Source organism: Callithrix jacchus, chromosome 7, assembly GCF_049354715.1.
Source record: "Callithrix jacchus isolate 240 chromosome 7, calJac240_pri, whole genome shotgun sequence".
Taxonomy (NCBI): domain Eukaryota; kingdom Metazoa; phylum Chordata; class Mammalia; order Primates; family Cebidae; genus Callithrix; species Callithrix jacchus.
This window is the reverse complement of record NC_133508.1, coordinates 94233376-94259597: the sequence shown is the minus strand read 5'-3', so window position 1 is coordinate 94259597 and position 26222 is coordinate 94233376. Positions and strand designations below refer to the sequence as shown.

At 40.6% G+C, this 26222-nt stretch overlaps 1 protein-coding gene across 39 annotated transcripts in view; it reads left to right on the top strand.

The window, feature by feature from the left end:
- DAB1 (DAB adaptor protein 1) overlaps positions 1–26222 on the top strand; it is a 1273242-nt gene that overhangs the window by 1098577 nt on the left and 148443 nt on the right. For 33 of the 39 annotated variants that reach the window (XR_013520113.1, XM_078331967.1, XM_078331988.1 and 30 more), the window contains one exon: positions 26051–26190. Coding sequence is in view for 34 of the 39 variants with exons in the window: in XM_078331967.1 (XP_078188093.1) it covers positions 26051–26190 (140 nt within the window). In the remaining 5 variants the exon portion in view is untranslated. Of the gene's footprint in view, positions 1–9761; positions 9924–23065; positions 23182–26050; positions 26191–26222 lie in introns of all 39 variants that reach the window. The other 6 variants (XM_078331995.1, XM_078331993.1, XM_078331981.1 and 3 more) reach the window with 2 other exon arrangements.

The following is a 26222-nucleotide window of genomic DNA, read 5'->3' as shown; positions in this document are numbered from 1 at the left end:
AAAGCCTGGTAAGGGCTTGGTGTGGTGGCTCACACCCATAACCCCAGAACTTTGGAAGGCCAAGGCAGGCAGATCACTTGAGGTCAGGAGTTTGAGACCAGCCTGGCCAACATGGTGAAATCCCATCTCTACAAAAAATATAAAAAATTAGCTGGATGTGGTGGGGTACACCTGTAATCCCAGCGGGAGTCTGAGGCAGGAAAATCGCTTGAACCTAGGATATGGAGTTTGCAGTGAGCCAAAGTTCGTACCACTGCACTCCAGCCTGGGTGACAGAGTGAGACTCCATCTCAAAAAAAAAAAAAAAAAGGAAAAAAAAGCCATGGTAAAGCAGACTTTATTCAGAATCATTACCATAGATATAAGGACAACTGCAGTGGGGCATCTGCATTTGGGAAGCGAGAGAGTCGGGCTCACCTTTAAATACAGCATGGACAAGAGGGAATTTATTGCTAAGGTCAGTTAATAGAAAATTATTAAGAGGAAACATCAGGGGAAAGGGGGACTCTGATTTAACCACCTAACAGGAGTCATGCTGAAGACAGGCCAGGGCAGTCAGACACCACCTGGGGACAGCGGAGGATAAGAAACCTGATCAGTTATTGAGGATGGTCAGTTATTGAGGATGGAGGTTCTGGCTAAACTGGCTTATGCAGGGTTCTTTTGCTACAACAGGGTTTTATGAGTAAGCGCACAGAAGGGTCTAAGAGAGGTTTCAGAAGCCTGACAAAAGCATGGCCAGGTAAAGAATCTTTGTCAACAGTATCTTGTTAATGGTTAAAAATCACATTTCTCTGGGTCAGATAAATTCCAGTTGGCTATATAACCTTGGTTAAGTGTCTTTACCTCTTCAAGCCTTGGTTTCCTAATCTGTAAAGTAGGGATAATAACGGTTACTACATTATGGGCTCACTGAGAGAAATAAATGAGATGATGCTTGCAAAACATTTAGCACAAATCCTGGCACCTAGTAAGTGTTCTGTAAGTATGAGTAAAGATAATAAGATTGTTGAAGAGTGGATTTCTCTATGACTTCCTAAGGGATACATCTACCTATTAAGGTTGTCAGACAACTCAATCTATGACTAGGTTTTAGCTGTGTTAGAAAAAGTGGTTTTGTAAATTAGTCCATTTCTATGGTTTAACGTTTGTGTTTCTATTTCAGTTTAATTATTTATCTTTATTATTATTTTTTAATTTATATTTGTTTATTTTTAGAGGCAGGGTCCCACTCTGCTGCCCAGGTTGGAGGGCAGTGATGATTATAGCTCACTGCAGCCTCAAACTTCTGTGCCTAAGCAATCTTCCTGCCTCAGCCTCTCAAGTAGCTAGAACTATGTGGCACATGCCACAATGTCTTGCTAATTTTTTTAATTTTTTGTAGAGACAGAGTCTCGCTATATTGCCCAGCTGGTCTCAAACTCCTCCCCTCAAATGATCCTTTTGCCTTGGCTTTCTGAAGTGCTGGGATTATAGGTGTGAGTCACTGCCTGATGTGTCTTTAGCTCTTAAGAAACTTTTCAATATAAACTAAACAGAAAGGGGCATTTGGTAAAGAATTCATACATTGTGTTAGAGAGATCAAGGGGAAAGTAGCATTTGGGGAGGAGCTACATTTATAACTTGAGAGAGAACTGGGAGGCAAGACAACTGAAAATCAAGACAAAGAGGTGGGAAGGTGACAGGTACAGAGGAGACCTGGCAGATGGGATAAGGGGAGCTCTTGTTCTTCACAGAGGAAATGGTGCAGAAAAATTCACAGATGTGAAGACATGTGGGATGTACTCTGGGACCTGGGCTTCATTTGGCTGAAGCAAAAAGCATATGCTGGTGAAAATGGGAGTGAGGGTAACAAAATGAAATGTCATTCTAATGGGAAAGGCTGTGATCTCCACAAAAGTAGGGAATTTATCTATTGGGTTCACCTCCAGCTCTCTGCTGCTTAGCTAGTAGATGTACAATAACCATGTGATGAAATATTTTTTAAAATGGATCAGAAATTTTCATTTTATTGGGTTTGAAGAGAAGTGAGAAACCACTGACATTCCATTTTGAATAATGGAATGACATAAGAATGTGCTATCTGAAGAGTAATCTTACAGTTTTCTATCAGAAACTGTAGAAAGTTTCTGATTGGAGGAAGACGGAATGGTAAACAGGTAGACCAGTAGACCATATAACTATCTAGGGGAGATATGAGTGTGGTGACTGTTAGGACATTTTAGAAATATTATCTGCAACTTTTAGAATCTCTGTGAGAGGGATTTTTAAGGAAAAGAGGAAATCAAAAGCCTCTCCAACCTTTCTACCCCAGACAAAGTGTAGGCTGCCTGTGGCTTTCATTCATTGGACAAATGCTACCTACAGTATGCTGGGCACTTTGCTGAACACTGAAGACTTGACAATGCTAAGAATTTCAACAGATGCACCAGACCTGCAAGTCACTGCACAGTATGCTGAGTGCTGTGGCTACACAAGGGAGGTGGCAATGGAACTGAGCCTTGAGTGGGAAGAACTGGTTTGGGTAAAGAGAAATTGGTAATCTCAGTTCTGGACAGATTAAATCTGGCCTTTGTAAAAGATTCAGATGTGAGCATTTAGAAGGCAGATTAAAAGATGGATCTAGAGCTTCGGAAAGGAGCTGGAGATAAATATGTGGACTTGGACATCATCTGAGAGAGTGTGAGATTGTCAAGTGAAAAAGACCCTGGCCATACAGAAACTGTGTGCAAAGGATGAGTCAGGAAGGAGGGAGAACCAGGATAGTCATAGAAGCATACAAGGGGTGACTCTTCTAAGAAGGAGGGGGCAGTAAAGTGTCCAGTTGCATGCAGAGGCTAAGGAGACTGAGACAAAAGAAAGGACTGTTAGAGTAAATAATTTCTGATGACTTTGCCTTCCTGAGAGCATATTCCATGTCACCAACCCTCCATAGTGGTCTTGTTTTGTCTGTCTCATTTGTGATGATTATGGAATCAGATTATTTAATTTGTAGACTATCAAGATGCCTTGAGAATTTTCCCTTCTCACTGATACTTCTGCTAAAAGAGTAGGTGAAAGACTTGTATTTCCAGGTCTCAATTGCCCTCACTTCAACCAGACTGAGTTTCTCTATAATGCGGTTCTGACTATGTCATAATGTAATGTGCCTGAACAAAGACATCCTTAATATGAACAGAGAAATCTCAGCTGGCACTCAAATTTCTCCAAAATCTGAGCCCGAACTGCGCAGGTGGTGGGGCATGGTGGAGAGCATATGAACTTTGGAGTCAGACAGGCACATTTGAATGCAGCTTCCCTTCTTTCTGGAGTCTGATCTTTGAGTTTCTTTTCCATGGTTACTATTCCTGACTCATGATGGGTGTCCAATAATGTGGAATAGTTACTACTGTGCAGAGTTATATATAAGCTCATTTGCAACAGCTTTTCTGGCCTTGAATTTGCCTTTAACCCTAATTGGGAATGGTCCTCTCATCTCCCCTCACTCAAGTAAATTATGCATATTATTTGAGACTTGGCTTCAATACCACCTCTCCCTCAAAACTTTCTCAGATGACCCTGGCTCAAAGTCATCTTTTCTTTCTCCAAACCTCTATGATACTGCTCAGTGTAATATATATGCTAGTTATTCCTGGGCTGACCTGGTCCATGACTTCTATCATTCTGAACTTGTTTTTCTATCTTGATTTCTTGTTTCAGTTTTCAAAGCTTTGTATATTACTACCCTGACTTGATTGTAAATTCCTTGAGGTTATACAAAGGCCCTATAATTCACTGCACCTATAATTTGTATCTCTCCTTTCTTATTCTTTTTTGCTTTTCAATTCTTTGGAAGACATGGTCTAGCAGAGAAAATACATTATTTAGAGTCAAAGAGAGCTGGATTTGAATTAATTGGCAGCCAAATGAAGGTGGTATGATATGGAAGACGTTACTTGTCTACTGTAAGCTTTTTCAATTCCTCATCCACAAAATTAAAGAAATAATACCTACCCCATAGAGCTGTTGATGGCATAAACATAGAATAATTTGTTCTTAATTATGATGTTTATTACCACCTACTTGGACCTTACTGAGTAAATGTGCAATAATGATTATTTCCATTTGTTAGGATTCCTTTAAAAGATTTGTTCTGAAGTCCTTAGCATCCCTTAGTCCTCCACTGAAATCATGCCTGAGTCATGGGGCCAGCCCTGACCCGTCTGTCAGAATGTCTAACTCTTCCTCAGTGCTTCCTTTGCAAACTGGTGGCACCTCCATTTATTGTGTTTAATCTTAACCTGTGTTTCTTCCAGTAGACTGGGGACTTCTTAAAGGAGGAAATTCCATCTTGCTTATCTCCACAGGGAGACAAGAGAAGTAGTGTGGAAAGCAAACAGGTGTGGAAAAGCACGTAGCTGGGGTGAATCCTGGATGAATCACATCTCCTTATTGGCTAGGCTAACTCTGGGCAAGTTTCTTGATCTCAAAAAGCTTGTTTCCTCCTCTGCATGAAATGAGATCATACTATCTCTTAGGGCTGTTGAAATTTTTCTTCAGGCTACATGAAAAGTAATGTATGTGAAAATGTCTATCACTATATCTGAAACACAGTAGGTGTTTAATAAATGGCAGCCCTAGCTCCTTGCACAATGACAGTCACATAAAAGATGCCCACAAAATGTTGACTGAATTAAACTAAATGGGATTTAATACTTATTTCTGTTTTCTGTTGATTGCTTTATCCTATTACTGCTTAGAATTTGTCACATTTTTCTTCCTAGCAATTTGCTGCCATGGTTTAAAAAATACTAAGTTCATGTTTATAGACCACATTGAGCTCTTTGGAAGGGAGGTACTTTTTTGAAATTAGCAAGGCTGTGTAGGTATTCATGCTTTTGTAATCTGATTTAAAAAAAAAACTATTTTTTTCTCTTGTTTGCAGAAAGGGGACAAAAATAAGTTGTTTAGGAGATAATTGGCTCTTACATTTTAAATTAATTAAACGCTAAGCCATGTAAGGGATAAACTACAAAATTAGGCAATATGAGGCCTGGAGATTAAAGCAGAAGAAAGATCATCCACCCTAAACTTTCTTTTTTTATGGCTGTATTGCAGGTGGAAAGCTAAAGAGGGAGAATCAGGGGTAAACCAAGAGTCCCTGGGGCAGCCAACTATGGTGTGGCTATCCCCATCCCTTCCCTTCAGCAAGCACACAGTGACTGTCTCCCTGCCACCAGATATACAGAAAGTCATGTGTGTTATTTGTGAAAGTTCTCTAGTTGCAAGTAACAAATCCACTTGAGTAGATCTGACTCTAATAGGAGGGCATACCATAAGGAACCAGGGGTGTCTTACAGAACCCAAGGAAGGGAATGAATGAGCAGAGCTTCTGCAAAGATGACCCAGGAATTTGGAATCAGCAGGAACTCCAACAGTGCTTTCTCTCTGTGGTCAATTCTTCTTTCAGAACATCGTTTCTCTTTGACTTTGCCTAAGATTGGCTTTCTCTTAGCCAGGCCAATGGCAGGAAAAGGTGGCCACTCTGCATTTCAGAATTCTACATTTACATGTTGCAATGCTGGTCAATAGATGAGATTTACTCTTTTCTCTGCTTCCGAACTCAATTCCCCAGGAAAGGGCTGTCTCTTAATCAACACAACTTGGATCAGTGACACCATCTGGTTCAATCAAGAGGTGCCAGAGGGCAAGGTCATGCTGTGTAAACATGGTCACTCTGGTTCTGTTGCTGGATGGGAGGTGTCAGTGGGTGGTTCAGTCATCGAGATCTGGAGGGTATCTCAAAAGGTGTCTGCCCTTGATGAATGGGACAAGTCCCAGCTCTCATGCAGTCAATGAGATAGAAGCAATCTTAAAAATAATAAAACAGTTGAGAAACAAATCCCCAAAATTCTATGGTGCTTTTACATGGTGATATCTGTGCTAAGAAGCCATGGTTTTTCAGCATTGACATAGTTTAATCTGAAATCTGGCACTAAATTTAAACTGGAAGGAAAGAAACTCATATTTATGGAGTGCCTATCTGCCAGGCAGGCCAGGCATTTTCCCATGTCCTCATTTCATTCTCAAACCTCAGGGTAGAGTTTGTCTATTCCATATGATAAATGAGGAAACGAAGGTCCCAGAGAATGTGACTGCTCAAGGTTACAGTTCCAGACACTGAAACTTAATCAGGACTGGACCCAAACTAGCAGGGCAGGCATGTGGAAGTAGCTCTGTCTGCTCCTGAATCCTGCATACTCTCTACACAACCATAATTTGACTGGCCTTCAATGGAACATTAAGGCACCAGGTTCTCTTGGCTTTGCCTCCATCACTGACTGGGATGCCTTTCTGTTGGGAAGTGACCCTGCCTTCCCCTAAGGTGCTCGAGCCAAACCCAGAGTCATACTCGTTCTTCCCTTTTCCTGTCTCTTCTGCAATCTAAAAAAAATCCCTCTCTGCTCTTCCTCCAGCATGTTTTAATTCAGCCTATTTCTCATCTAGGTCGTCATCATTGTCTCATCTCTCAGGTAATTATTAGTCCCTGCTTCTACTTCTCCCCCTTTCCACAGATCATTCAGAAAAATCTTTACAAAATGTGAGTCATGCCCCTGAATAAGGTACCCCCTTCCCCACCACCACCATGGCATTCCATTGCACTCAGGACCGAATATGCACTCCTTACCTTGCCTTACAAAGCAGCACACGAAAGAGCCCTACCCACTCCTGACTTCCACCTCTCACCTCCTTCCCCTTGCTTGCTCTGCTGTGATCATACTAGCTCCTTTCTGTTTTATAAACAGGCCAAACACATTCCCTCCTGGCATGACTGGCCTTTTCTGGTTCACATCTCCTTTCAAATGTCATTTCTACAGAAATGCCTTCATGGACCAGCCTGTATAAATTAATTATTCCCCACCCTTTCCCAATCACTCCTTATTTCATCAAGCTGTTTTATCCCCTTTATAACATTTATACCTATCTGGAATGATCTTGTTCATTATTTATTTACTTCCTCATTATCTTCCTTCCCCTTTCAGATCAGCAGCTCTAGGAGAGCAGGAGCTTCCTCTCTTTGGTTCATGACTGTGCCCTGGGACGGGCCAGTGCTTGGCACATAGTGGGCATTTGGCACATATTGGCAGAATTAAATGAATATTAGGCTGACCGTGTTAGAAGTCCAGGGAGTCAGGACTCAGGCCTGTGCCCTTGCATTAATTAAGAACAACTGTTGGGTGGGGGCACTTAGTCACTCTCTCTTCCAGCACATTCTATGTAAACCTTGTATCACTGAGATTTATCTCTGAGTTTAATCAAATGTAATTTATATTGTAGCCTTCTCAGTAAATAATTGATTTACCCTCTCTGTTGTCTTCATCACAAATACCTCTTTGTACTCTAAAGAAATAATTTAATCAGTCAATAGTATAACACAGCCCTCTTGTTTAAAAGACAAATGGAAGATAAAACATAAGCCTTGTTCACACAAGAATATACCAAGACCAAAATAATCTTTCTGACAAAAAATACTCTGCAAACAAGTTGCTGACAGAGATACCCAATTAAGTCCCTTGGTTTTTTTCTAATGGAGATGACCCCATAGAAGTTGTACCTGCTACAGCAGAAAGTTTGTTGCCAATTGCAGGTTGCATGTGCAAATAGAAACTCTTGTTCATTTGTGGTTCAATTAACCTCTGTCTAGGTCCAAGAGCAAGCTTTCAAATGCCTACTGTGAGCACACATTGGGTGAGAACTCTAAATTAGGGATTCTGCACTGCCTATGACCTCAGACTCACTGAGTAAATCCAATTCTCCTGCTTCTTCCTTCTTTGCAATTGGTCCCTCAGGCTTTATGTGTCCAGAGCTTACAGGGATTCTTTTGTAATCCAAATCATGCAAACACTCTTTCTTTGCCCTTCTATGCTTCTCCCAAAGCAAGACAACCAAAGAGGTAAATTTTGCATTTGTTTTCACACATTTGTCTATTTTGAACCCACACTTTTCTGGAGCAGGAGGAGTGAGGGGAAGATGATGAAGCACCAACTCTGATAAGTGTGAAAGGCTCCAAGGAGACATTCTCACAGGGAAAGTGCATCTTTTCACTGCCTTCAGGAAGAATTCTCAGTATTGTTTTCTTTACTCTGTTTTCATTGAAGACATCTTAACTTTCCAATTATAGAAGACTGGTTAAATAAATTGTGGTACATCTGCAGGATGGGCTATTGCACAGCCAATAGGAGTCATGTCACAAAAATATCAACATGGGAAAACGTTACACTGCCAGATACAAAAACCAAGACACAGATTTACAGTATGAAAATGTTTTTGAAGAATGAGTGTTTGCATGTGTATGCACTTAGGGAAAAGCTTGGCAGAGCATACACTCACATGTAACCATAATGTATCTGGGTGGTGTTATGGGTGGCTTTCTCCTCCTTTTTCTCTTCTGCACTTTCCAATGTTGAGTCTTGAGCATGTTTCGCTTTGTAATTAGAAAGCTAAAGAAAAAATAAAAAGCACTTGTTTAAAAGAATTGAAATACAAAAAGTTTAAAACTACATTGGTTATTTTTTATTTGGAAAAAAGGTCATATTCACTCTTCATCAGCTTCTAGAACTTTGTCAGTGCCTGGTACCTGGTATTATGCGCATTACCCAAAGGGAGGCAAGTTGTGAACTTTAGAAAGGCAAATTTCACTGCACCACCTGGTTCTGGTGGTAGTGAGGCTGGTTTTGGGTGAGCAATCACCCTGCTCTGTCTTACAGGTGCAGCCCAGCTGTCCGGGATGTCTGGGAAACACACAACGGTTTTGCCGGGGGACTTTGAGTTGCCTTGGGTAGGAAAGTTTTAGCTCTGGATGTTCTCTTTTGATTAGGGTTGGCCTCCTGAAATCTGATCAATATTAGTTTACATTATCTGAGCACTCAGTGCTGCCCCAAGCACCACTCCCATCATTCTTGGGTTATTGCACGAACTTTCTGGTTTGTCTCTCCATATCAAGACTCTCTCTTTCTGACTCTCCCTCAAATGCATTGATTTTGTATTGTCTTTGGTGGAGTTCCTGGGAAACCGGTGACTGAGACAAGGATTTGCTGTAGGAGGCTGCAGTAAATTCCCAGTAGGGGAATGTCCTCCTAATCAACACTGCTGGAAGAGTGAAAATGATAAGATCTGGCAGAGGGAGGAGTTGAACTGTGATGCAGTTGCAGCAAAGGCCTCAGCTGGTCCCACTATTTCATGGGAGTTGTCCTTCAGGATTGTCTCAAACTGAGATATGGGGCCTGGGTCTTTATACCCAGCCCCATCTAATCAACCAGGTATTGACTGGATGCAGCTACTGGGAGAAGGGATATGATTGCAGGCAGTTCCGATAGTCATCTTGCAATGTAAGCATTACTTCCTCAATTGCAGTGAGATGAAGTGATTTGCTCTTGACCAAGAAGCTCCTGAATGGAAACACCAGTTGAGAACTGAGGTTTGTCCTGGTATCTATCCTTTCTCATTCATTACCCTGGTCCTCTTCACGTTTGACTGTAGATCCAGCTTTCCTGCTGCGTTTCATATACGTCATTCAGCGTTGCCTTCATCCATATGGCACCACAACCAGAATAGGACCCTTTGGTTTTACAAATGACAGAAACACTAATAAATCTCATGACTGTGGAATCAGATCTGGCCTTTCCTTGTCTCATGCAGTCCTATTTCTTACCCAGCCTCAAGCTTCAGATTCTCTTCTTTTCAGCATTCTTTTGTTTACATGCATTTCCTTTTTTTTTTAGCACACCTGCCTCTGCCTTTGCTATCTATGTGAACTTGGGCCAGTCTTTACCTCCTGGAGTCTCAATTTGCTCAACTATAAGAAGGGATTAATGATGCATGTCATGCTAGGTGGTTGTGAGGAACAAAAGGACAATGAAAAAGAACTTACATTAAATTATCAGGTAAAACAAAAAAAAAGAAAAAGCTTACATATTGTTTAAAGCTTATTCTGTGCCTTGCAGAATGGCATCAACATGGAATAAACTATTATATAGCCAATGTAATACTTTACTCTTAATGGCAACACATACTAGTTTTTTTTTTTTTCCTGCTTTTTTTCTTGGCCACCAGGAAAATGACACAAGAAGCCCACTGATAAGAAAACCTAAGAAGCAAATGCTGTGACACCATCTGTAGGTTGTCATTAGTAAGCAAGTGTGTAAAAATAAATCTGCAGATTTTAAGTCAAACTAGTTACTCCTCGATTTGCCCAAATGGACAGGATATGCTAAGCTCCTCAAACCTTCATGGGAAGATATCAGAAACACTCAGCAACAGATGATTATAGCTGTATTTACCATCTTAAAACCAAGATATTTTTTCCATTTTTTTGGTCTTGCTGCTTCTTCCTTGTACATGAAGATCTGATTGGCCATTTTTCTGTGATTCCTGGCTTTCATTTGTCTGGAAAAATGCTGCAAGTCATAGAACTGCTGAGCCTGACTAGTAGTACCTGAGACTTTGGGCCTTGTGACTGAAATTTACACTTGGTTTTCCAGTGTTCTAAGACACGATGCATATGTGTGTTGGGGGTGGCACAGTGGGTTGGGAACTCTGGGGTTGGGAACAGCAATTTCCCTTTTGACATATATTTATTTATTCAGCAAATATTAAGTACCCATTGTATATTAGAGACTGTTCTTGTTGTATAGAATACCCAGAAAGCAAATTTAAGAAAATATTAGTCCTCAAGAACTTACAGTCTACCAAGAGGAGATTGTAAGGCCTGGCTTTTTCTTGCTTTAATTTGCCATTGCATGTCGGAATCACCACCAGGGAGTGTCAGCACACCCCTAACTGATTTGCCATGACGATCTCTTTAGTCTTTTCCTCAGAGAAACTAGAAAATCGTGCTTCAAAAGACACTGCCAGGAAATAGGCTAAGGATTCTTTGGAGCGACAGGATGTGGCTGATGATCATTTTCTTCTATTATTAAGAATTCATTAATATTGTCTTACAGTTTTAAAATACATTTTTCAAATACAATAAAAGACACAGGAGAAAGAAAACAACTGAAACAATTATTAGTAGACCTTTGTCAGAGAATGCAAAAAGGACCAACTATTGGAGCAAAAGAATTGTGTTATGCCTATGAGGTCCCACAAGCATCTTACCGTACAATTCAGTGGTTCCTGGTCTGGGTCTGCCTCAGAAGCATCGGCCAAGCTTTAAAGTTCAGATTCCCAGGCACTCAGATGAGAATCTCTGTCTGGTACCATGGTACTTCACTTTCTACAGGAAGCTGAAAATGGATTCCAGATGCCCTTTATGCAGAGCACTTTTCGGAAGTACCACAGAACATTTTTAAAGAAAATGTGTGCATGAGTCACAGGTTGAATATTATTTTAGCTCTTTAATTAGTTTACCTTTTAGCAATAATGACAGCAACCATGTTCATAAAAACACATTTTAACAGCCCCCTAAGTGTGTTTTTCCTCTTGTTCTGCTCACTACCCAGCTAGTTAATTACATAAAATCAGCATTCTCTCCTACACAGCCAGCATACATAATTATTTGTCCATTGCAAATCAACACCTGGATAATTGCAAGATAGAATTCAAAGTAAAGTAAGTTATCTGTCTGCTGGGCCCTGAAATTCCCCTACAATCTGTTCTCAAATTGGACGGCCTAACAGACAATAGGGCTCTTTCAGCAATGGACAGAATGATGTTTGACAGCCGAGGGGGAAAATAAAACAACCTTTTGAAATTTTCTCATCATCAAGATGGATAGCCTGTGATTCAAATAGATATGCAGAGGAAGGGAGAATCTCTCTGTGTTAATAATTTATAAGGTGATCTCCCTATTGCCTTCAGGAAGGAGCATCCTGTTCTTAATTGCACCCTTATTCCCAGGCAACAACAACAAAAAATTCCCAAACAGTTGGGACCGTTCCTTCTAATGCAGTACAGCTTTGCTATGGTTAGCTCTGGGCCACTGATGCTTAATGTAAAATATATTATTTGGGGAGAAAGAAGGTAGTAAATATTTACTGAGTGAATGCCATGTGCCAGGCAGTGTGCTAAGAGCATAACATATATTATTCCTATGGTCCTTGTAACTATTCTGGAGAGGAATACAGATAACCATAGTATTTTGCATATGAAGAACCTAACACTCAGAAACTTCAACTAATTCCCTTATACACAGGAAGTGGCATACCATGATTTAAATGTGATACCTTCTGACCTCACAGGGTTAGGCAGCCACGCCCTCCTTAGCAGTGTGGCCTCACACCAGTGACCTCGTTTCCCCGTGCCTCTGTTTCCTCCTTCCCTGAATGTGTTGTAGTTCTTTCCTCCAAGATTGTTGTAAAGTTTAAATAAAACAATTTATGAGAATGGGACAGGCGTGCTCATTTTTCAGGTAGCATTCAACTTTTTACATCTCCTTCTTAATTCTGAAGCGTCTATTATGTATCATATGTTTGTGTCTCCCCAATATTAATATGTTGAAGACTTAACTCCACATGTAATATTTGAAGGTGGCATCATTGGGAGATAATTAGCTTTAGATGAAGTCGAATACTCATGATAGGATTAGTGGCTTTATAAGAAGAGGAAAGGAGCCAGGGCTTGCGTGTGTCTCTCTCTCTCTCTCTCTCACACCCCCCCCACCCCCCGCTGCCCCCCATCCCCCCACTTCTCCATTCTCTCTCTCTCTCTCTCTCTCTCTCTCTGTCTCTGTCTCTGTCTCTCTCTCTCTCACTTTCTCGGTACATGCACAGAAAGAGATCTTGTGAGCACACAGTGAGACAGTGGCCATCTGCAAGCCGGGACCCTCACCAAGACCCAAATCTTCCAGCAGTTGATCTTGAACTGCTCAGCCATGAGAAATAAATGTCTGGTGTTTAAACCATCCAGTCTATGGTATTTTATTATAGTGGTCTGAGCTGATAAGATATCCCCTTACATGTTTAAATAGCTAATGCACAGAAGTGAATACCCAGCTTGATGTCAGAAATATGTTGGAGCTGACCTCTCCTAGAGAGGGAAATATTGTAACTGTCAAAAGTTAAAAGAATTTACTGCCAGAATGACCACATTAGGAAAAAAATACTTACCTTGGCTTTTATATAGGTTTCTGTGGCTGTGCTTATGATAATCTATGATGAGTGGGGGAGTTAGAGAACAATCTTGGGTATGAAAATAACTTTTATTTGGCCATTAATAGTCTTTAGCAAGCAGCCTGGAGTGGGAGGCCATTTATGACTCCAGTGGACTCTGTGGGCTCTGCTTCAGTGTCATAAAAAATGCTAATTGCCTTCCGCCTTCGGATCCTGACTCCTGACAGAGGCACTTGATTTTGTTGATGCTTCTGCAAGGTGACTCCCATTCTGGGACCTCAACATTGGCAGTGCCTTCTGCTGCTTCTGCTTCGAGACAGGGACTTGGTATACTTCCTGACAGAATCTTTGAGGTCTGTGGAAAATGGGGAATTTACTCTGTGCCCAGAAGAATTGGCTCGATTTAAATTCAGAGGAGAGCCGTTCCCCTGGTTAGCAGATGATCAGGTTGTGATGAAGTTGAGAAATCCTCTTCTCTAATGGCATAAAGCAAAGCCAATATTAAAATGACTGTGGGTGTGACATTTACTTTATCCCATTAGGAATTTTATTCCTTGAGGACTAAATGAATCACAGTCATGGACTGTATAAAATAAGATCTGTATGAGAGGGGTTTTTAGTAACCTCTTAGATACCTCCCCCAAGTGATCCTGACTCCTAGAGGCCACTTTAGCATAACTAAATTAATTAAAACATTTATTCAGTTATTCAGCAGATCTGGACACCGTGGGTCTGCTCTATTTTGGTACCATGCTAGGTTCAGAGGACACAGCCAGATCAATTTCAGTCCCTACCCTTATAGAGCTCAAGTGTAGGGGAGACAGTGGGAAAAGAGGAACTAGCAAGGGCAAAGGGAATGGAGGTGCCTGCCCCTAAGGCTGGAGTTAATGGTGTTGGCAGCAAAAGGGTGCAAATGAGGAGAGAATAAGAGAGAAAACAGCTCATGGCAGCTGGGTGGAAGGCAATGACATTTTTCATTTTTGGTCAGATAGTGTGTGATTAGATTGTGATTAGATGACACTTGGGGTGGATCCTCCTGGAAGCAGTGTGGGGCATAGACTAGAGGGCAACCGGAGGCACATCTACTGTGACCTACTTTGACTTCTGGAAGCCTCCAGACACTTTTAAGTGATGTATGTGCACCCACCTCCCCCAGCTGCACATTAAAGACAACAACCTACAGGGTTCCCCATGATCCATTATGAAATTCAAAATGGATGCTTCTTAGGGCATCCAAATTAGAATGAAAGAAGTCAAATTATCATTGTTTGCAGAAGATATGATCTCATTTGGAAAAACCTAACAACTTCACAAAAAGAAAACTATTAGAACTGATAAACAAGTTCAGTAAAGTTGCAGGATACAAAATCAGCATGCAAAAATTAGTAGCATTTCTATAGGTCAATAGTGAACAACCTGAAAAAGAATTTAAAAAGGTAATCTTATTGACAATAGCTACAAATAAAATGAAATACCTAGGAATTAACCAAAGAAATGAAAGATCTCCATAATGAAAACTGTAAAAACACTGATAAAAGAAATTGAAGAAGACACTAAAAATGGAAAAGTATTCCACATTCATGAATTGAAAGGATCAATATTGTTAAAATGTCCACACTACCCAAAGCAGTCTACACATTTAATACAATCCCTATCAAAATACCAATAACATTTTTCACAGAAATAGGAAAAAAATCTTAAAATTTATATGGAACCACAAAAGACCCTGAATAGCCAAAACTATACTAAGCAGGAAACAAACAAACAAACAAACAAAAAACTGGAAGATTCACATTACCCAACTTCAAATTATACTACAGAGCTTTAGTAACCAAAACAGCATGGCACTGCCCTAAAAATACACACATAGCCAGGTGCAGTAGCTCATGCCTGTAATCCTAGCACTTTGGGAGGCCAAGGCAAGCAGATCACAAGGTAAGGAGATCAAGACCATCCTGGCTAATGTGGTGAAACGCCATCTCTACTAAAAATACAAAAAAATTATCTGGGCATGATGGTGCTCACCTATAGTCCCAGCTCCTTGGGAGGCTAGGCAGGAGAATCGCCTGAACCCGGGAGGTGGAGGTTGCAGTGAGCCAAGGTTGTGCCACTGCACTCCAGCCTGGTGCCTGGTGATGGAGTGATATTCTGTCTCCAAAAAAAAAAAAAAAAACATTGGGGAAAATCTCCAGGACACAGGTCTGGGCAAAAATTTCTTGAGCAATACTTCACAGGCAATGAAGCCAAAAATGGACAAAAGGGATCACATCAAGCTAAAAAGCTTCTGCACAGCAAATGAAACAATCAACAAAGTGAATCCACAACCCACAGAATGAAAGCAAATATTTGTAAACCACCCATCTGACAAAGGATTAAATACAAGTATAAGGAACTCAAACAACTCTATAGGAAAAAATCTAGTAAGCTGATCAAAAATTGGACAAAGATTTGAATAGACATTTCTCAAAAGAAGACGTTCAGATGCCAAACAGGCATATGAAAAGGTGCTCGGTGTCATTAATCATCAGAGAAATGCAGATCAAAACTGTGATGAGACATCATCTCACCACATTTAAAATAGCTTATATCCAAAAGACAGGCAATAGAAAATGCTGACAAAGATATGGAGAAAAGGAAACCCTTGTACTCTGTTTTTGGGAATGTAAATTAGTACAACCCCTATGGAGAACAGTTTGGAGGTTCCTCAAAAAACTAAAAATAGAGCTACCATAAGATCCAGCAATTGCGCTGCTGGGTGTATACCCAAAAGAAAGGAAATCAGTATATCAAAGAGATATCTGCACTCCCATGCTCGTTGTAGCACTATTCACAATAACTGTGATTTGTAAGCAGCCTTATTTGTTGTCCATCAACAGATGAATGGATAAAGAAAATGTTACATTTAGATAATGGAGTACTATTTCGTCATAAAAAAGGATGAGACTCTTGTCATTTGTAGCAACATGGATGGAATCTGGAGATCTTTAGGTTAAGTCAAATAAACCAGGCACAGAAAGACACACATTGCATGTTCTCATTTATTTCTGGGATCTAAAAATCAAAACAATTGAATTCATAGATGTAAGGCCGGTTGCCTTGCTGGGAGATTGGACACACCCACCTCTGCACCCAGCACCAGGCTCTGCACTCGGCACCTAGCTCTGCCACATGGCTGCCCTGGAAGGCTCCAGCTGATGCAAGGCTCCTGGCCGGCTCTCCCACAGGAAAACCCGCCCAACAACCCGCCAACCAATAGCGGCCTGCCCCATCTCAATCCCACTCCCCTGGAGTTAATCAGAGCACCCAGCTGTTGCTTGTTCCTTCTAGCCATAAAAACCCCACACCCCAGGAAGTTGGCACGACTTCCCTGGCCCCTTTCCCCGGAACCATGGAACCTTGTCCAGGAGCTGAATAAATTGGATTTTCATTTTCTTATACTGGCCTCAGTTTCCTCATTTTAAACTCGGCAATAAACGTTACAATAGAGATGGAGAGTAGAAGGATGGTTACTAGAGGCTGGGAAGGTAGTGGGAAGCTGCAGTGGGGTAGTTAATGGTACAAAAAATAGAATAAGGTTTACCATTTGGTAGCACAACAAGGTGACTATAGTCAATAATAATGTAATCATGCATTTAAGAATAACTGAGTGTGATTGGATTGTTCGTAACACAAAGGATAAATGCTTGAGAGGATAGATACTCCATTCTCCATGATGTAATTATTATGCATGGTATGCTTATATCAAAACATCTCGTGTACCCCATAAATATATACCCCCTATGTACCTGCAAAAATTAAAATAAAAAAACAAAATGGATGATTCTTAGAAACCCAAATGTCTGATTATGATTGTTAGTTTTCTGTGACTCCCTGAGGATTTTTCAAATTGCTTTTCTCAGAGAGATCTGCAAAAAAGCATTGTGAGATGCAGGTACTCCCAGGTTATGCAAGATTATCTACTAGTACATGAGAAAAATATAAGGTGTCTATTTATGTTTGATTTCAAAGCAAAAACTCTAAGAAAAAGTAAGCTTTAATAATAACATATGGGGCTGGGTGCAGTGGCTCACACCTGTCATCCCAGCACTTAGGGAGGCTGAGGCAGGCTGATCACTTGAGGCCAAGAGTTCGAGACCAGCCTGGGTAACATGGCAAAACTCCATCTCCACTAAAAATATAAAAATTAGCTAGGTGTGGTGGTGCACACCTGTAATCCCAGGTATTTGAGTGGCTGAGGCACGAGAATTATTCAAACCTCTACTGGGAGGTAGACAGACATTGCAGTGAGCTGAAATCATACCACTGCACTTCAGCCTGGGTGACAGAGTGAGACTTGGTCTCAAATAATAATAATAATAGATAGATAGATAGATAGATAGATAGATAGATAGATAGATAGATAATCAGTAGTACATGTATGTAATTTATACAGAAATATGTCTATTTTAAAGTTAGGTGCTCAAAAATGCTTTACTAATAGAGATTTGTGATTGTAAAACTGAAGACCTAAATTCTGTGGATTTATGAAGACCTGGGTTCCAATTCTAGCTTTAGCACTTACCTAGATATACCAACTCAGTGCTCTTCTGAGATCTAACACATGTGGACAACCACCACATAAGATTGCTACAACAGTAAACTGATGTCCAAAGAACATCACAGTTATAAATATTCGTTATAAACTAGTTATAAATATATTAACTAGTCATAAATATCACCCTACACAATTACTGCTTGGAGACACTTTAGAAAGCATCTTTTCCCTATGAACACCCTCGAGCACCTGGGAAGATTGAACCTCAAAAAAGGGCAAGTTAACTCACATCGGTGAAGGTACAGTAAGAGACTACACCTGGATCCAGGCCTCCTTCCTTCCTTTCTGGCCAGTTACTGCTTTTTCTTCAGCAGGGCTTGGTTTCCAGGCAACTTTGTGATGCTGTGTAACCCCCATATATTCCTCCTTCGGAATCCAAATCAGTGCTATATTGAAAATTCAATTCTCTGATTACTTGAAGAGTCTTGGATTGAGATCAGATAAAGCATCCCCTATTAGTTGTTGGCAATTAGTTTGTTTACGGAATGAAGTGAAGTGAGTATATCAGAGCAGAAATCTTCAAACCATTCCGTGCAGGCTTATTTTCCTCTGAGCCAAGTAGGAAAGTGTTAAAGAGGTGGTGCACCCTCCCCTACCGCAATGGCACTCCTGACCTGCCGCAGGCACACTCGCCGAGACAGCCGCAGATGATACCAAGTAGTGTTTCTCACATTTTTTTTTTAATTTTTTATTGGATTTTAGGTTTTGGGGTACATGAGCAGAGCATGCAAGACAGTTGCGTAGGTACACACATGGCAGTGTGCTTTGCTTTCCTTCTCCCCTTCACCCACATTTGGCATTTCTCCCCAGGCTATCCCTCCCCACCTCCCCCTCCCACTGGCCCTCCCCTTTTCCCCCCAATAGACCCCAGTGTTTAGTACTTCCCTTTCTGTGTCCATGTGTTCTCATTTTTCATCACCCACCTATGAGTGAGAATATGCGGTGTTTCATTTTCTGTTCTTGTGTCAGTTTGCTGAGGATGACGTTCTCCAGATTCATCCATGTCCCTACAAACGACACAAACTCATCATTTCTGATTGCTGCATAATATTCCATGGTGTATATGTGCCACATTTTTCCAATCCAGTCTATCATCAATGGGCATTTGGGTTGATTCCAAGTCTTTGCTATTGTAAACAGTGCTGCAATGAACATTCGTGTACATGTGTCCTTATAGTAGAACGATTTATAGTCTTTTGGATATATACCCAGTAATGGGATTGCTGGGTCAAATGGAATTTCTGTTTCTAAGGCCTTAAGGAATCGCCACACTGTCTTCCACAATGGTTGAACTAATTTACGCTCCCACCAACAGTGTAAAAGTGTTCCTTTTTCTCCACATCCTCTCCAGCATCTGTTGTCTCCAGATTTTTTAATGATCGCCATTCTAACTGGCGTAAGATGGTATCTCAATGTGGTTTTCTCACATTTAAGGAGATCCCTTTTAAGCATTAGAAAAGAGGCCCGGCGTGGTGGCTTCCACCCGTAATGCCAACACTTTGGGAGGTCGAGGCGGGTGGATCACTTTAGCTCAGGGGTTCAAGACCAGACCAGCCAACATGATGAAACCCTGTCTCTACCAAAAATGCAAAAAGTAGCCGGCATGGTGGCGGGCACCTGTAATACCAGCTACTCGGAAGGCTGAGGCAGGAGAATCACTTGAACCTGGGAGGTTGAGGTTGCAGTGAGCCGAGATCCCACTACTGCACTCCAGCCTGGGTGACAGAGTGAGACTTTGTGTCTAATAATAATATAATAATAATAATAATAAAATATTAGAAAAGAAATATTCAAGCTTTTAAGAAACTGGAGTTGAAGTGTCTGAAAATATCTTTGAAATATACTATTATTAGTTTTTTTCTTCACAACTGGCAAAATATTTAAAAGATTATTATCTGTTTAAAAACCCCAAACTGAAACTTTGGAAATGTTTATTCTGAGGACCCCAGTCTGAGCAATATTATCTTACAAGGGACTCTCTACATAAGCAAGTTGCTGTTCTCTAGTGATCTTTGAGGATTGCCTGTATCTAAATCAACTCCAGCTGCTTGGTCCCTCCAACGGGTGCAGAATCTCACTGGAAGGGATTTAGGAATCTCTTGTTGCTGTTGTGGTTTTTACAGGGGATTCTTCATTACACTAAAGTTAGAAAATTATAGCAAAACTCCATTGACTTTCCACTAGAATGTAGGTTCCCTGAGTATAGGGATATTTATATATTTTCTTCACTGAAGTATCTGGAGGACCTTAGAATACAAATATAGTAGGCACTCAATGGATATCAAATAAAGGAATGAATCACTTAATTACAGCCTTATACTTCCCCATGTGTTGCTGTAATGCTCTTTTTAATTTAATCTTCACAACAAACCTGGGTCATTAATAGCTGCTATGGCCCAAAGAACAATATTCAAAAGCCTTAGCTTGGCTTCCAAGACCCTTTATGATTTGGCTGCCCTTTGTGTGCATTGCTCTAGCCATGCCCTCTAGTACTGTGGTTTGCAAGCAAAATAATTGGCCCTGGCTCACCCCACGCCCATCTAATCAAAATCTGTGAGGTGGTGGGTTTTTTTGAGACAGTATTTCCTTATGTTGCCTGGCCTGGCTTCAAACTGCTTGGCTCAAGCAATCCTCCCTCCTTGGCTTCCCAAAGTGCTGGGATTGCAGGTGCACTATACCACTCTGGGCTGTGGGGTGGTATTTTTATTTAAATTCCCAAGGTTATTCCAAAAGGTAATTAGGATTGCTCAACAGTCTAAGCCAACTACTCGTTGTTCTCCAAACATCCCCATACTTTTTGTTTATCTGGAAAGCTTTTCACCCTCTTCCCTACCTCTCGAACCCCTGCTTTTGTACGAGGCCTTACTCAAATGCCATCTTTCCTCTGTAGCTCCTCCTAATTATCTCTCTACCAAATACAAACGGTTTCTCTACCCCTTAGGAAAACACATTGCTTAACAAAATATGACCAGAGCTGTGAGTGTCATATAGTGCTAAGGGGTAGAGAATTTGTATATGACACCTTTTGAAATGTGGCTTCCTCTGGGCAGGAGAGAGGATACTTTTTGCTCACCCATGTACTACTGGAAGCTAGCACAGTTCCTAGCATGAAGAACACTGAGGCAGGACAGTATACAAATTCTGATCATATAATTAGGGTAACCACACAGTCTGTTAACCAGAGTGGAATACTTTGGAGAGTAGTGAGGGATGCTAGTAACAGCAGTGTCAGTATAAAAGTTTCTGTGACTGTCATAGACAGACTGAAAGAATGATCACCCAAATAATGACCAATGTTGACTAAGCTCTTACTGTTGGCCAGTCTCTCACTGTCTTGCATGCTATTTGTCATTTCTTTAACCTTCACAATGTCCCTACTGGGAGCACCCATTAGTATCTATACTTGGACACTGTGACAGACATGTAAAGGAACTTACCCATGACTATACAACTAAGGGGGCAGATGGGAGAGCTCGGACTTGAACTCAGGTCTTCTGGATCCAGAGCTCATGTTCTAGACCATTAAGGCCTATTACCTCCCAGTGGGAGAACTCAAGTCTTGGAGTAGGACAGGATGAGATTCTATTCCAAGCTCAACCTGAAGTAACTTTAGTTACCTCTCTGGCTCCAGTTTTCTTCATCTATAAAATAATAACAGTGCTGGTTTTCAGTAACCTTGGAAGATTAAATGACATAAGACATGAGAAGGGCGTGTGTGCTTGTGAACTACCTGTCTTAGGAGTAAGACATCTGAGACATCTACTCAAGTAGCTGTAACAAACAAAAGAGGCTAAATTCTGTATCAGAACACAGAATAGGTCACAGAAAGCCCCATAGCCTAATGGCTAAGACCATGAAATTTTACATAAGACCTGGGTTCAAACGGAGGTTCTGGGATTTGAAAAGATATTTCTCCAAAGAAGTTATGCAAATGAACAATAAACACATGAAAAGATGCTCAACATCATTACTCTTTAGGGAAATGCAGATCAAAGCTGCAATGAACTATCACTTAATACCTACTAGGATAGCTAAAGTAAAAGACGGACAATAACAGATGTTGGAAAGAACATCTGGTAAAGAAACTGGAACCTTAGATTTGGCTAGGAGGGGTGTAAAATCGTGCAGATGCTTTGGAAAAACAATTTGACAGTTCTTCAAAAAGTTAAACATAGAGTTACCATATGACCCAACAATTCCTTTGTTAGGAAAAATTTTAACAGAATTGAACATATTCAGCAACACAAAAACCTGTACACAAGTGTTCACAGCAGTGTTATTTGTAATAGCCAAAGAGTAGAAATAACCCAAAGGTCTATCAACTAATGTGGTATAACCACAAAATACAATCATATTCAGCAAAAAATGCATGACTGATACATGATATAACATGGATGAACCTGAGAGCATGCTGCTAAAAAGGCAAAGCAAAAAAAAAAAAAATTGAATATTATAAGGTAACAATTATATAAAATGTCTAGAATAGGCAAATCTATAAAGATGGGAAGAGATTAGTGGTTGGTTAGCATCAGAGGGAATGGGAAGATGGGGAGTGACAGCTAATGGGTAGAGGGCTTCTTTTTGGGATGACAAAAATGTTCTAAAATTAGACAGTAGTGATGGTTATACAATTCTGTGACTATTCTAAAACCACTGGATTGTGTACTTTTAAATGGCGAATTGTACAGCATGTGAATTATAACTCAATATAGCTGTTATTTAAAAATTCAAGGTATCCTGTGGACTTTGGGTGTTTATGTTGTCTTCTGCACAATAGGACTCATTAAGGAGACTAACTCAAGAACAAATGTGAAGATTAAATGAGAAATTGCAGATGAAACTCTTGGCGCAGCAACTGTGCTAAATACTCAATAGCCATATGTATGATTTTCCTTAAATACATGGTCTTTCTCTTGTCCATCTTGAAACAGAGGATCAGTGCTGTTTTTAGCAACATAGGCTGAGATTCATGGTGACCTAACATGCATGAAGTCTGATCCTCTTTGTAACACCTTTATATTGTATGTGCCTCAGATAGAATTAAAGCCTTATGGCTCTGATATCTGTTATTTATTTCTTAACTAATATAACTGAGACCTTGCTTAAGATGTGCTCATGAAAAATTACCCTTTTAATGGTGAAGCATTTAATGAGAAACTGGATTATCTACTGCATAAGTGCCCTTCATACAAATTAGCTTGGCCCTAGGTCCTAATCTAAAATTGGGCTCCCTACTTTTCTCTAAATGGCCTAATATTTTCTTATTAATCTCTGCCCTTGTTCACCTGCTATGGCTCTGCCTTTTCTTGTGAATCTTGTTTCTTGGCAGAGTTCTGTGCCCTGACAAATGTTTCTTAAGGCTGTCTTTGTATCTGACTTCTAGACATTTTCTTAGAGATGACCGATGACTGGAATCTGTTCCATTTTCAAGCTGTCTCTCCATCCTCCAATGGAGTTTTAATGCTGCTAGTGTATTGAGTACCATCATATTTGGGCCAGGTGAGTTTTGGTACAAGATAAAGATGGGGCTTTATAAAAAAGTTGTGTAGAAGAGAAGTAATTAATCATGGTGGTTAGGCGAATAGGCTTGAAACCACAGAACACAAGCAAACCACAAGCATAGATTTTAACATTAGACAAATCTAGGTTCGGGTTCTGCTCAGTAAGTTTAGACAAGTTACACGACCTCTAATACTTTCAATTTAGAGCCCCATCTATAAAACCTGAATACCTACCTCTGTAATTATTTTCTGGGCTAAACAAGTTGATACATATAACATGCTTTGTGATGAACGTTACCTGGTATTGTTATCATAATTAAAGTTTGAGGAAACCTCAGTGGTGAAAGAGATGTTATTATGGACTGAAATGGTGTCATGTGTTGAAGAGGAGAGATGTTTAGCCATGATATAAGGTATATTATGTCAAATGTTCCCTTTCTTCTTCGCTTCAGTCTCTAACATCTGCTCTCACAGAACACTGAGGCTTAATTATTATACTGATTATAGTTTCTAATTATCCATGTGTTATATTACTTTATGGACTATTACTTAAAGGCTTTAATATACGAGGAGTCAACAGGGGTGTCATGGAAACAAACAAAATAAAACTGGCAGTCAGGACTACAGGTCCAGGCCTGGCTGGGCAGACATTCCACCTCTCTGCCTGGGCTTATAATAGTGGTATTCATGCCTATAATCCCAGCACATTGGGAGGCCAAGGTGGTGGATTGCTTGAGTCTGGGAGTCCAAGACTGGGCAACATGGCAAAACCCTCTCTACAAAAAAAAAAAAAAAAAATCAAAAAGCCAGATATGACAGTGCGTGCCTGTTGTCCCAGCTACTTGGAAGGCTGAGGTGGGAAACTCGCCTGAGCCTGGGAGGTCGTGGCTGCAGTGAGCTGTGATGGCGTCACTGTACTCCTGGGTGAAGAAGTGAGACTGTCTCAAAAAAAAAAAAAAAAAAATAGTGGTGACAACTACCGTCTGCAGAAAACATACCATATAAATACTTGCCTCACACATACTATCTCACTGAAGCTACCATCTATACTAATGCTGTAAGGTAGATACTTTATTGTCATTCAGCACATTAAAAAACTGAGGCTCAGACAGTTTAGTTGACTTAAGAGAGGGAGTCATGATTTGAAATGAGGATGTCTGATTCTAAAGCTTGAACCTTCGCACACCAAGCATAATACAAATGCATTCATATTTGTAGCCATCAAAAACTGAAGCTACTGAGGGTACAGATGTCTCATTCATCTGTTGCAATGAATAATAGCACTGGTACAGAGGAGTTGCTCAGAAAGGGATGAACGAATAAATGAATTAAATGAAAGTTGTGTTTTGTCAGTAGAAAAGTACTATATGATGGTTAGTGATTGCTATTGCTTTTTTTCTATTTTAAGCATGTCTTCTGATAATCCTCAACCCCACAGTATAGAAAGGCCTTAGTTTGCACGTCTATAGCTAGAGGAGAATGGGCCAAATTATCTCTGATGTCCTCAGCTCTGTGCTTCTGGCAGAGGAGGTAAGCATAATGGAGGAGGAATCAAGAGGTGAAGTTGATATTCTAGGAGATAAATATCAGACAGCCAGAACACTCCAGGTTTTAAGAATCACCTGTACAGGGCCAGGCGCGGTGGCTCACGCCTGTAATCCCAGCACTTTGGGAGGCCGAGGCGGGTGGATCACGAGGTCAAGAGATGGAGACCATCCTGGTCAACATGGTGAAACCCCGTCTCTACTAAAAATACAAAATATCATCTGGGCATGGTGGCGCGTGCCTGTAATCCCAGCTATTCAGGAGACTGAGGCAGAAGCATTGCCTGAACCCAGGAGGTGGAGGTTGCGGTGAGCCGAGATCGCGCCATTGCACTCCAGCTTGGGTAACAAGAGCGAAACTCCGTCTCAAAAAAAAAAAAAAAATCACCTGTACAACGTCCAGACCTCTGACTAGTCAAAGCATGATGAGCTTAATGATGGGTTTGAATTCCTATGTATTCATCTTGTTTGTAACTATGTTTACTTGGACAAGCTACCTAAACTCTGTGACCTTCGACTTCATCATCTGGAGAATGAAAATGGTTTGCTTGTTGTGAAGAGTGGGGATAGCATTTATAGAACATCTGTCATGAAGCACTTACTTGGTTCAGGGTTAACTTTATCGTCCTCACTTTATGTAGAGATGCTTGAACTCCTGGATGATGTGTCTTAGCAAAACATTATCTTAATAATTATTGAGAGAGCCTGTTGGAAGGTGTGGACACACAATAGCAAGGAGCGTGGAAGCCTATTTCCCTGCACACATGAGTTACCAGAAGAGATGTCATAAAACCATTTTTTGATAATTGTCCTCAGGTCATTACTCTGGAGTTTCACTGTAAAACAGCTCCTGGAATTGGGTGGGAAGAGGGTCTTGGACCCTGGCCAAGCTATTATTGAATGTTGGCAATGCCAGAGATTCGGTGCTAATATTATTCTAACAACAATTTCAGCCATGAACTCTTAGTGGGTGATTATTATCATGTGTTGAATATTTCTTGTTTATCAAACCCTGAATTAGATGCTTCACATATATTATCTGATTTATTTATCATAATGCCCTGTTGGGGTGGTTATTTTTAACTTATTTTTCCCTACCTGAGAGAACTGAGTCTCAGAAAGCAGAAGTAATTTGTCTCAGGACTTAAATGGATGGAGTCAGAATTTGCATCTGGGAATACTACTGTTCTTTTCTCCTGGATCCAGTGATTTGACTTTCCGAAAATACAGATGAAACCAGATGGCAGATCTTGGAATTGTGGATACTCAAAGCCACTGGAGTTGGCACAACTACATATTTGAATCTACTTTTTCTCTTTTTAGGTCAGGATCGCAGTGAAGCCACTTTGATAAAGAGGTTTAAAGGTGAAGGGGTCCGGTACAAAGCCAAATTGATCGGGATTGATGAAGTTTCCGCAGCTCGGGGAGACAAGTTATGTCAAGATTCCATGATGAAACTCAAGGTGCTATGCAAACATTGTCTTTTAAATATCTT